This window comes from Atractosteus spatula, chromosome 27, assembly GCF_055471065.1.
Source record: "Atractosteus spatula isolate fAtrSpa1 chromosome 27, fAtrSpa1.hap1, whole genome shotgun sequence".
In the NCBI taxonomy this organism is placed as follows: domain Eukaryota; kingdom Metazoa; phylum Chordata; class Actinopteri; order Semionotiformes; family Lepisosteidae; genus Atractosteus; species Atractosteus spatula.
Window position 1 is genome coordinate 10,281,024 of NC_142732.1, and position 11,529 is coordinate 10,292,552.

At 54.4% G+C, this 11,529-nt stretch overlaps 1 protein-coding gene across 2 annotated transcripts; it reads left to right on the forward strand.

The window, feature by feature from the left end:
* On the forward strand, positions 1-11,492 carry serpinf1 (serpin peptidase inhibitor, clade F (alpha-2 antiplasmin, pigment epithelium derived factor), member 1). 2 transcript variants are annotated; one of them, XM_088906848.1, is made up of 8 exons: positions 1-221; positions 4,703-4,773; positions 5,124-5,322; positions 5,672-5,827; positions 6,187-6,393; positions 7,104-7,243; positions 9,559-9,769; positions 10,667-11,492. In XM_088906848.1, the coding sequence occupies exons 2-8, from the start codon at positions 4,711-4,713 to the stop codon at positions 10,930-10,932; spliced, it is 1,242 nt and encodes a 413-aa protein (XP_088762974.1). In that variant the 5' UTR covers positions 1-221; positions 4,703-4,710; the 3' UTR covers positions 10,933-11,492. The 2 variants fall into 2 exon arrangements, with proteins under 2 accessions (XP_088762974.1, XP_088762975.1); XM_088906849.1 differs by lacking the exon at positions 1-221 and adding an exon at positions 3,102-3,167.
* Positions 11,493-11,529: the final 37 nt, after the last annotated feature.

An 11,529-nucleotide genomic window follows, 5' to 3' on the forward strand; every position in this document is an offset into this window, starting at 1 on the left:
GGGAGACGGGGCGATGCGGAGCGTGCCCCAGCCTGCCGGGGCGCCTCGCTAGCACAGCGCGCTGGCGGCCAGCCGGCTCCGGCACGGCGACGTCACAGCCCAGCTGGGCTAGATAAAGAGCCGGGCTCGGGCTGGGGCGCCTCACTGGTGTCGGATCAAGGCGAGGACGCGTCGGTCGCAGCTGCGGGATCTCCTCTCGGAACAGAGCCTAGCTTTGCAAGGTCAGTCCCAGACTTTTCCTCGGCTTAGCAGCTACACGGAGACGTGGAAGCGTCCCCAGAGCCGCTGTCGGCGTCTGCTGTCCGGGCTGGGGTTCGAGCCGTCGATCTGAGAGTGTTCGCCCGGCTTTGACTTGACAAAGAGTTTACTTGCGTGTGTCGCCAATGCGTGAAGTGTGCGTTTGTGCGGCGCTACAGTAAAACGAATTACTCCCCAGCTACCGCACTACGTTAATCGGCGACTTCCGTGAGCGGCGCTTTCCGCTCTGAACCCATATGCAGCCCGGACCGAGACGAGGGAACGCGGCGGGCTGGGCTGGGACTCGGGTTTGATCGCGGGGTAGGAGCTGCGCCGCTGGCTGCCCGGCTCGGACGGCGTGACGTGTGTCCCCCCCTCCACCCGAAACGGCCTGGAAACCGAACCGGCTGGGGGTGATGATGATGATGAGGAGGAGTGCTCATGCGAGAGTAGGGGAGAGTGGGAGGAAGAGCAAATGTGCTCATTTATTAATGATCAAATCCACCTTAAAATCTGGCTAAAAAGACGGGGAATGAAATGCCACAGGCGGTTCTGCACTCGCACAGAAAAGGTGAAGATGCAGGAGAGGCCCGGCTTCCTCTTTTATAAACAGGCGCTAGCACTCTGGGCTCTGACACGCCAGCTCCAGCCAGGAGGGGTTTACAGCTTTCTAACAGTCTGGCCTCGGGCTCCGGGAGGGTTGAGTTTCGGACACAGCCCGGGGACCCGCTGGCTCAGGAGGCCCGGCTAGGTTTTGTTTGGGATGGGCACGGATTCAACAGGAAAACACAGGAGGAGCCCAATGACATCCAGATGTGCAGAACCCAGGGAGCAGGGGCTGTGAGCTGGAATTCCAGATGTGCGGGACCCAGGGAGCAGGGGCTGTGAGCTGGAGCTCGGCGAGCTCCTGTAACCCCTTCAGCGCCTGCGCGGTCCGACAGAGGGAGAGCTCCTGTCAGATGAAACCGCCTCTGGGGCTGGGGAGAAAACGAGAAGCATCTGCCGGCCGAGGTTTTGCGGCCATTTTTATTGGCCTGAGTGTAGCTCCTGCCAGTCGCTCGCTTCCCCTCAGGTAGAAACACACCGCCCTCTGCGGGGGCCCTGTCCCAGCATGCTTTGCCAAGGAGAGGTCTAGTCGCCCACCCCCGGGGGCCCGGGCTCGGATCGGTTCACCCTCGTGGCCCCGGGCGGTCGTTTCTGACTCGAGCGCGCTCACAATCCCCGGAGAGGCTGGGAATGGTCTGGTAAGCGCTGTGGTCTGGTGGTCTAATGGTCTGGTCTGCAAACGGGATCTGCTTTTTGTGCTCCACCCACCCCTCAAGCGCTGACCTGGAGCCGATCTGGGCCAGTGTGGCCCCTCGGCCTCCTCCTCCGGCGGGGGGCCCACAGTGCCAGCGAGAGATCCTGAGCCCTACTGGGAGGCCTGGCGCAGCTCTCGCCGGCTGCGCTGCAAGCTCGTAGTCACACGGCCGCCCACAAGGGGGCACTGTTGTGCAGCAGGTTAAGAACGCGGGTCCGCCCAGTTCTGGGGTGCCTTGGGAGTCCTGATCGCAGTCTGTTAATGACACGGCCCCCGATTTTGGGGCGGCACTTCCAGGCTCGGCTGCGCTCCATGGCTAAGCCATTACAGAGCTTCAGGATGGGGTTCGGAGTGTTTGAATTTCAGGAGAGCTGTACATTTCTGGAGCGGAGGGAATTCCGGCAGAGGTGCCTTGTGTGCCCGTGTCTCCAATGAGCGTTTTCTTCCTGCTGAGGAAGTTTTAAACCTCAGCGAACACCAGCAGTTCCATTCCATTGAGTTTCCAGGGCCGGACATCCGATGCCCTTCTCGGAGTCCAGCGGAGATTGATTCTTGCCGGGACCAGGGGGCAGCAGGAGCGCCACCGAACCGGCGGCGGTCTTGGCTCCGTGTGGAAGCAGCGGCTGGCAGCAGTTGGGGTTGTCTACGCACACCCGTGGTCCTGTAAAACAGTCGTTTGCGTGCCCAGAAAGGTGCCAGCAGGGAGGGAGAGTCTTCAGAATGGGCTGGTGTGGCCTGACTCAACGATTGTGGTGACCACTGGTGAAACCGGGCCTAGCAAGAAGGCATTCTGGGAAATGTGGCTGCGACACTGCCGTTTTTTCCCCAAAAGACCCAAGATGATGACTTTGACGTAGGGCCCTGCCCTCCTCCACACTGGCCGGCAGACTGCACCGGTAGCCCCAGTGTTTGGCTATACTGTTTCCACGTTGGCTTGGCGGGAGTTCAGAGTCTGCAGGCAGGGTAGTGCAAGAGGACCCCTGTTGGCCTGCTGGAAGCGCAGAGCTGCCATCTTGTTTTGCTTCAGTTTGCTCCCTTGGCTCTGGCATCGCGGCTGTCAGCGTCAGCGTCTGGGAGCAGAATCTGCACGAGACGAGCTGGGAAGGAAAACCAGATCCCTGCTCCCCGGAGCGACACGCAGAGAGAAAAGCCTCTGTCAGCACAATTCACGGGCCAGGTGAGACCCCGTCAGGCAGGAGGCAAAGTCAAAACACATGGCTGAGTACAAACAAGCCCTGGAGCTTGAGACTGTGCGAGAACTCACTTGCACAAGGAAGCAAGGATCTCAAATACCCTCTGCCAACTCCTGCAGCCCTGAGGACGGCGCAGCTGTGTGGCCTGCGGTGGCAGGTAGGGCAGCTGGCCTGGTCAGCACTGAGGGGAGGTGCCCACACACACACACGGGCCGGTATCGTGCCAAAGAGACTTGCCTTGTCTTAGAGCTGCAGCTTGAAAAGACTTTCACTGACACTAAGAAAAATGTGTGATTTACCGACAGGCCCGGGGCTGAGGCAGTGAAACCAGAATCTTGCTGTAAACTCAAGAGAAAGCATCTTGACAGAGCTCTTCTGCTCTGTGCTGAGACAGGTGTCCAGACGTTGGCCGGTCCAGGGACCTCCCGAGTGGCTCGGTGGGTCAGGACTCTCTCCTGAGGGCAGGTTGGGCTCTACGGTTCTGGTGTCACGGGTTTGAGCCAACCGTGACTGGGATTCTTCAACTGGCGGCACTCAGTTGACTCTGTGAAGTTCCTGTCAGGCTTGTGGTGATGTCACCGCGTGGTACGCCTCACGATCGCCATAGAAACACAGGCCAGTGATGTCACAAACTGAGGGGACTAACCAGAGTCCAGATGGCAGCTGACAGTGTGGGAGCACTGTCAGCTGCCAAGTTCAATTTATTTTTATATAGCGCCTTTCACAACAAGGTTGCCCCAAGGCACTTAACAAAGCTGTGTGACAGTACATGACGTTACAATAAAGAAAAGAGAAAAAGCCAGAAGACGACGGAGGAGAGGAACCCAAAACTCTTTAGTAAGGTTTAATGCGTCTGGTTGTTTTTCAGATTGTAATTGAGTAAAAAAACGAAAACGGTGTCAGGCATACCTTTATCATGGGCCATGACAGATAACAGCAAAACAAACATGATGTGACTCGATGACGTGATTGCATTGATTTCTGGGAGTCTAAAGGAAATTCTGAAGACGGTGCAGTTTAGTTTTCACTGTGGGCCTCCTAGTGCAAAGCAGCTGATCATTTCACATAGGTAGTTATATGGCTAGACAGATCTCTATATTTGGTAACTAGCTGAACTGTCCTTAATCCAGCAGCCACATCACCCTGCAACTCACCACTGTCAGCCCACTGGAGCTCAGCAGGTGTGAGCCTGGCCAGTACCTGGATGGGAGACCTCCTGGGAAAAACTAAGGTTGCTGCTGGAAGAGGTGTTAGTGGGGCCAGCAGGGGGCGCTCACCCTGCGGTCTATGTGGGTCCTAATGTCCCAGTATGGTGATGGGGACACTATACTGTAAACAGACGCTGTCCTTCCAATGAGATGTAAAACCGAGGTCCTTACTCTCTGTCGTCATTAAAAATCCCAGGGCGTTTCTTGAAAAGAGTAGGGGTGTAACCCTGGCATCCTGGCCAAATTTCCCATTGGCCCTTACCAATCATGGCCTCCTAATAATCCCCCTCTATGAATTTGGCTTCATTACTCTGCTTTCCTCCCCACTGAGAGCTGGTGTGTGTGGAGCGTTCTGGTGCACTATGGCTGCCGTCGCATCATCCAGGTGGGGCTGCACACTGGTGGGGGTGGAGGGGATCCCCATTACCTGTAAATTGCTTTGAGTGGAGTGTCCAGAAAAGCGCTATTTAAGTGTAAGGAATTATTATTATTATTATTAGCACTCAGTGGACTCCAGTAAAGGCACTGACAGAACTACACAACGGGAGAGGAAGTGGAATCATGGGATGGACTGTCTGGTCCTTCTGTACACTAGCTCTGAGGCAGGGGGAGCCATTTCTTGAGTGCTGGGGGCAAAATAATGAAAGAAACAGTGATGAGACACTTGTTTTAAAAAGCCGAAATGTGCCTGTGCAGTGTTGCTGGTCGTGACCGGTAGGCGAGTGTCGTGCGGCTGAAAGTCTTCTCATTGCTCTGTCCTGCAGGAGCCAGGATGCAGAAGATCACCCTGTTACTGTGTCTGGGGGCGCTGCTGTCCCTGTCGAGCGCACAGCTGGTGAGTCCCCCCCCCTCCTGTGTCTGCGTGTTCCTCCTAGCCCTGTCCGCCCTGTCCACTCTGCTGCCGGCCTGGCCTGTAGTGTCCACGCAGGCGCACTGTCCTAGCGCTGCACCTGGACAGGAGCCCACCTTCTGATCTTTAGCACTCCCTCAGAAAAAGCTGACAGCGCACAGAAAGCCCATATTTATGCAGCTGCAGACAGATAAGTTCAGCATTTCTTTGACATTGTTGTGTGTCGATATTTTGAAGGCCCCGCGGCTGTGCCTGTATTGCAATGCGAAACGCACTGAACCAGGGCCACGGGCGTTCCGGGGAATTCTCACTCTTTTCCTTGCCTGCTCTCCCAGGAGCCCGATCCCAACGCGGAGACGGAGGGAGGTGCCGAGGAGGAGACCGAACTCTTCACTACGCCCACAACCAAGCTGGCCGCCGCCGCCGCCAACTTCGGCTACAGCCTGTTCCGGGAGCAGGTGAACCGGGACCCCCAGGCCAGCGTGTTCCTGTCCCCCCTGAGTGTGTCCGCCGCCCTGACGCAGCTCTCTCTGGGTGAGCGGGGCGGGAGGAGGGGCCTGGGGCTGCCGGGCGCCGAGGTTAGGGAGTGGGAGTGGGAGTGGGGTTGGGGTCAGGGGTCAGGGGTCAGGTTAGGGTCAGGGTTGGAGCTGCGACAGCTGTAGACACTAAAACGCACTTGAGTGTATATAAGTAGAGCAAGCAAGAGCCTGTGAATCTGCAGGGCCAGCAACAGTCATAGGTAGTGAAAAACAAATATCTAACCCTCACTGAGATGTCATGTAGCGCCTTTTCAGAATCCTGCCAAGTTAAGTGTTAAGTGTTAAGTTTTGCATGCTGCTTCCTGTGTTTGAGCCCATCCTGCAATGCTGTGTTTGTCCCACAGGGGGCTCTGCCGAGGCGGAGAGGAAGCTGTACAGAGTTCTGCAATACCACCACCTGCAGGACAGCCAGCTGCACAGCACCCTGAAGAACCTGCTGGCCAGCGTCACCTCCCCCAGCAAGGGGTTCAGCTCTGCCTCTCGCGTCTACCTGGAGAGGAGTGAGTGTCGAGCCGCCTGTCCTTCTACCCAGCATCCCCTCTCCCTTCCACCCATCTCGCTGTCTTCCTGTCCCCCTACCCAGCATCCCCTTTTCCCAATGCTCACCTGGCTGTCTTCCTGTCCCCCTACCCAGCAGACCCTTCTCCCTGGCTTTGCCGCGGTGTTATTAGCAGCTCTGCCTCAGAAACAGCCGAACTGCAGATTCGCAGATGAATTCTTGCGTGTTGCCAAGGCGCCGGCAGACTGTACGAGTGCAGCACCCCTGTGGTCACGGCCTGGGCCTGGGCCGCCCGGCGGTGCTCGTGGGCACGGGCTCGCTGAGCTGCGTCCGCGCGTCTGTCTGTCTGTGCGTCCACAGAGCTGCGCCTGAAGCTGGAGTACCTCAACTCCGTGGAGCGCGAGTACGGCGTGCGCCCCAAGGCGCTGACGGGCTCCCCGCGCGGCGACCTGAAGGAGGTCAACGACTGGGTGAAGCAGCAGACGGGCGGCAAGGTGAACAGCTTCCTGACCTCCAGTCTCCCCCGCAACATGGGCGTGCTGCCGCTGGGCGCTGCGTACTTCAAAGGTAGGCAGGGGGCGCTGTGGCGCCAGCTGAGTCACTCCGCGGCCCAGGGGGCCCTGTCCACTCCAGTCCTCACGGCGCTGACCAGCTGATGCAGATGTTATAAAACAACTTCTAGTATAAGGGACACTGTAGGGACACAGAATACACTACAGGGAATTCTCTCTCCTTGCTTTTCTGGCTCAATGGCTCAATGTGAGCATTGGTGGTTCAGTGGTAGAATTCTTGCCTGCCACACAGGAGGGCCCGGGTTCGATTCCTGGCTAATGCAACAAAGTTTTGGGTGGAGTGGTGGCACTGTGGCTAAGGATCTGTGCCTGTGGCTGGAAGGCCGGCAGAGGAATCCTACCCTGTTGGGCCCCTGAGCAAGGCCCTTCACCCCAACTGCTCCAGGGGTGCTGTATAAATGGCTGACCCCGTGCTCTGACCCCCAGCTTCTCTCCCTGTCTGTGTGTCTCATGGAGAGCAAGCTGGGGTATGCGAAAAGACACATTCTCAATGCAAGAAATTGTATATGGCCAATAAAGTGATCTTATCAATTATAACCTTTAAGGTTTTGCAGGGACCTCAAGAGACTGGACCAGGACTCTGATTTCTTTCAAGAAAGGATCAATGAACTAGTGGCTACCGTACCTACAGGTCCGAGACGGGCTGAATGGTTCCTCTCCTTCGTAACCGTCCTTATGTCAGTCTTGAAACGGTCCCCCCCGCAGGTCAGTGGGTAATGAGGTTTGGCCAGAGCAACCAGATGGAGTCGTTCCAGGTGGAGGGGTCGGCGCCAGCCCGCGTGCCCATGATGAAAGAGGACAGGTACCCCGTGAAGCTGGGCATCGACTCGGACCTTCGGTGCAAGGTACACACACAGCCAGGACTCTCCCGCGAAGCCCCAAGCAAAATTAACTGTTGGAGAAATATTTTCCCGCTTCCCCTTAAAAGACAGTCAGGAGTCTGTCTCGAAAGTTAAAAGATTTTATTTTATGCGCATAGGAGTGAAACACACAGAGATTCGATACCGTTATACAGGAACGCAGGCTATGAAGCTCAGTAACCAATCATGTTAAAAAAAGTGCTCTTAAGCAAATGGGGCAGAAGAAAATGAGCACGATCTTGGAATGCTGACAATCTGATCAGCACAGGGAAGAGTGATAGATAACAGAAAACTAAGGACTGCTCCAGTTTAATCACTTTGAGAAAAATACACCAAGCATCTCTGTGTGTTTTGCTCCCATGCGCATTAAATAAAGACTTCTTTTCACTCCTGAAGCAGACTCCTGACTCTTTTAAGGGGAAGTGGGGAAAAACTTCTCCAACAGAACACTCCACATGTGCGCCTCTTGGTTTATGAATTCATTTGCACAAAAGAGCTGAGGTCCTCCAAGTTGTGCCCATGAGCAAATTTGTGCTGTTGGCATTCTGCGCTCTGTGGGTGTTGGTAATGCCTCCAGAGAGGGTTAAGTATTCTGCTCTGGGGGATATCTAATTTGGATCACACAGACAATCTATCATGGTTTTGTTTGTAAGCACATAACAGGGGTGGTGTAGTGTACTGGGTGGGTCATTGGGCTCATGACTGGAGGGTTGTGGGTTTAAGCCCCTGCTGCAGACACTGCTGTTGCACCTTGAAATACCAGATCTACTTGTTTCTCAAATAGCTGTACATCAGGAGGCACTGGCTGGAAAGTTACAAGGGGATGGTTTTTCAGAATCAAGGGGGCAGCTGTACGAACAGGAAAGTTTGGTAAATGAAGCAGTGCTGATCTGGCGTCATGTTTGCTGGTAGTGTTTGTGTGATCCTCCAAGCTCTTACTTTACTGATGCCACTGCTTCATCACAGTCTTTATCCTCTGCAGACAAGATCCTATTGCTTTCTGCTGTAACAGCAACCTAAGCACGATTGCAATTTTTGTACAGATGATGCAATCAACTGAGACTCATTTCCTCCATCTGCTCCATCTAACAGCTGACAACCAGGACTTAGAAAGCGCTTTTTCTGAGCAGTGTGTACACAAAAGATATAACCAGGCCTGGAGACACATTTGACAGCTGCTTCACGGATATTTCTCAGCTTGAATCAGATTTCACAGCTCTGGATGGCCCACAAAGTGAGAGGGGAAAACTGTTATCGGTCAGGAAGTGTCGTGCTCTGACAAGGGAGCTGTGCAGTTTCAGAGCCACCTTTCAGTTTGAATCCAGTGACAAGACTGCAGGCACCGCGAAATACTCATGTTCAGCTGCTTTGAGGCTAAACTCATAGGATGAATTTGTCCAGAGCAATACGAGGTCTACCGCTGTAGAACAAATGATCTTTAAGTAGGGAGCTGCGTCAGCATGCGTAGGCTGCAAAGGAACAAGTAAACATTTATTCCATGCTGCATGGAAAATAAAAAAGACAACTTTTCAGCTTTGGAGTCTGACACCTGAGAAGGCTCCACAGCCGAAATGTTGTCTCTTTTCTTTTCCTTGCAGCATAGAATAAATCTTTTCCTGTTCCTATGCACAATGCCTTTAGCCAGCAGCCATATCACCCTGCAACTCACAGCTGGCAGCCCATGGGAGCTCAGCAGGTGTGAGCCTGGTCAGTACCTGGATGGGAGACCTCCTGGGAAAAACTAAGGCTGCTGCTGGAAGAGGTGTTAGTGGGGCCAGCAGGGGGCGCTCACCCTGTAGTCTGTGTGGGTCCCAATGCCCCAATATAGTGACAGGGACACTAGACTGTAAACAGGCGCTGTCCTTTGGATGAGATGTAAAACCAAGGTCCTGACTCTCTGTGGTCATTAAAAATCTCAGGGTGTTTCTTGAAAAGAGTAGGGGTGTAACCCCGGCGTCCTGGCCAAATTTCCCATTGGCCCTTACCAATCATGGCCTCCTAATAACCCCCATCTCTGAACTGGCTTCATCACTCTGCTTTCCTCCCCACTGAGAGCTGGTGTGTGGGGAGAGTACTGGTGCATCATCCAGGTGGGGCTGCACACTGGTGGTGGTGGAGGGGATCCCCATTACCTGTAAAGCGCTTGGAGTGGAGTGTCCATAAAAGGGCTATATAAGTGTCAGCAATTATTATTATTATTATAAATTAAGCCACCCCTGTGTTGGTGTAGCGCTGGCCTGGAACAGGGCTCGACTGGTACTGAGCTCTCCTGGTGAGATGTCCCCTCTCTCTCTCTCCAGATCGCACAGGTGCAGATGCAGGGCGACGTCAGCATGCTGATCTTCCTGCCCGACGACGTCACCCAGAACATGACGCTGATCGAGGAGAGCCTGAGTGCCGAGTTCGTACACGACACCGTGTCCGCCCTGCAGCCCGTGGAGCTGTCCCTGGCCCTCCCCGCCCTCCGCTTCAGCTACTCCGCTGACCTGCTGCCCCTGCTCTCCGACATGGGTGCGTCCGTCCGCAGGCACGGGGGACCCGCACTCTCACAGGGCAATAACGGGGCCCCTGCCCCTCGCCGGAGGGCTCTGGGATGCTTTGTGATGAAAATTGCTTCATAAAAGCAATTATCACTATGCACCAATCCTGAGTTATCAGCAGTGCAACATCTAGGCACTAAGCAGATCAGAACTGAAAACAGTCCAGCGTACAAGCACGCCACCTGCAGGTCGTTCTTGAACGCGTGCGTTTTGTGAAGAGGAAGACCTCTTCACCCATCTCACAGTTTCAGAAAAAAAACAGTGAGGGGTGGGTCAATAACAATCATCATCATAATTTTCCTCAACACCACTTTGTGCTTCAGTCCTGCTCCTGAGTATTTTTCACTCCTGATTGCCTGCAAATCGTGTCCGGTCTGCTATGTTCCCTCGCAGCTGTGTGCGTGTGCGTGCACACACAGGTTATGAAATCAGAGCACGTGGGAAATTGAACTGCGCACAAAAAATTAAATTAAAAAAAGATAATAAAATAAACACGTTGGTCAAATGAAAAATGCTAGATTGACCACATGAGACTGGCTGCGAGAGGCCCAACTTGGCTGTGTGCATTATTATCGCTACTCGATCATCGATATCTGTGCTCTCGTGGTCTCGTACCTCCCTGCTCATGCTGGCTCCACACTCAGTCTCCCTGACTGGGCTCGTGGAATCGCTGTCCTGGTCTGTTGGATCTCCATGCTGCTATGAGGATTACCATATTAACAAAAAATAATTTCAGGTTTACAGTTTTACATGCACTTTGTCACTGGGGAAAAAAAATTGCACAACTTGAAAGTTTTGCGCACACACAGGCAAATTAAGAAGTAGAGGGAACCCTGGTTCTCTGCTGACCCACGCCTCTCCTCCGCAGGCCTGAAGGAGTGGCTGGCCAAGACGGACCTGGTGAAGATCACCTCCCAGCCCGCGAAGGTGGGCAGCGTGCGCCACAAGCTGGGGGTAGAGATGACGCCCGAGGGGGCTCAGTCCGTGGCCCCAGCCCCCCAGCCTGAGGGCCATGCGCTGGGGCTGTCCTTCCAGGTGAACCGCCCCTTCCTGTTCCTGGTGCGGGACGAGCCCTCAGGCGCCCTGCTTTTCATCGGGAAGGTGCTGGACCCCCAGAAACTGGAGCGGATCTGAGCGGCGCGGGACACGCTACACGACAGAGCGTCACCCGCAACATGCTACTCCCAGCGCAGTCAGAACGCAACACGCAGCACACCAGACATGGATGTCACGCAAAAAACAACCACGCGCAACATAGAAACTACAGCACACGGCATGCCTCAGCAGGAAACACGCAACACGCAGCACACAATACACGTCAAATACAGCTTTTTACAATACACACATTGCAAAATTGCAAAAATCTATAGAAACAAGTGAAACTCCCTAAAAGAACACGCATTTCAGATAAAACTCCTCAGCTCTCCACACGGGCTCAGAACCTCACGGTCTGCAAACCCCAGGAACACACCAGAGCACACTCCGACAGAACCGGCCCCAGGAGACTGCTGCACCCTCCACCTCTGGCAGTGACCACCAGGGGGCGCCTTCCAAAAGAACACTGAGGGGCGTTGCTGAACCAGCTTGGCTGCATTCGCAAAGCAAAGCCCTGGTGTTTGTTTGAGGTTCTCCAGAAGAATGTCTTTTAATGTATTCTTCGACACAGTAATAAATATAGAAATATCAAACCCTCACGGATGACTCTCGTTGCATAATTAAGTGACATCACAT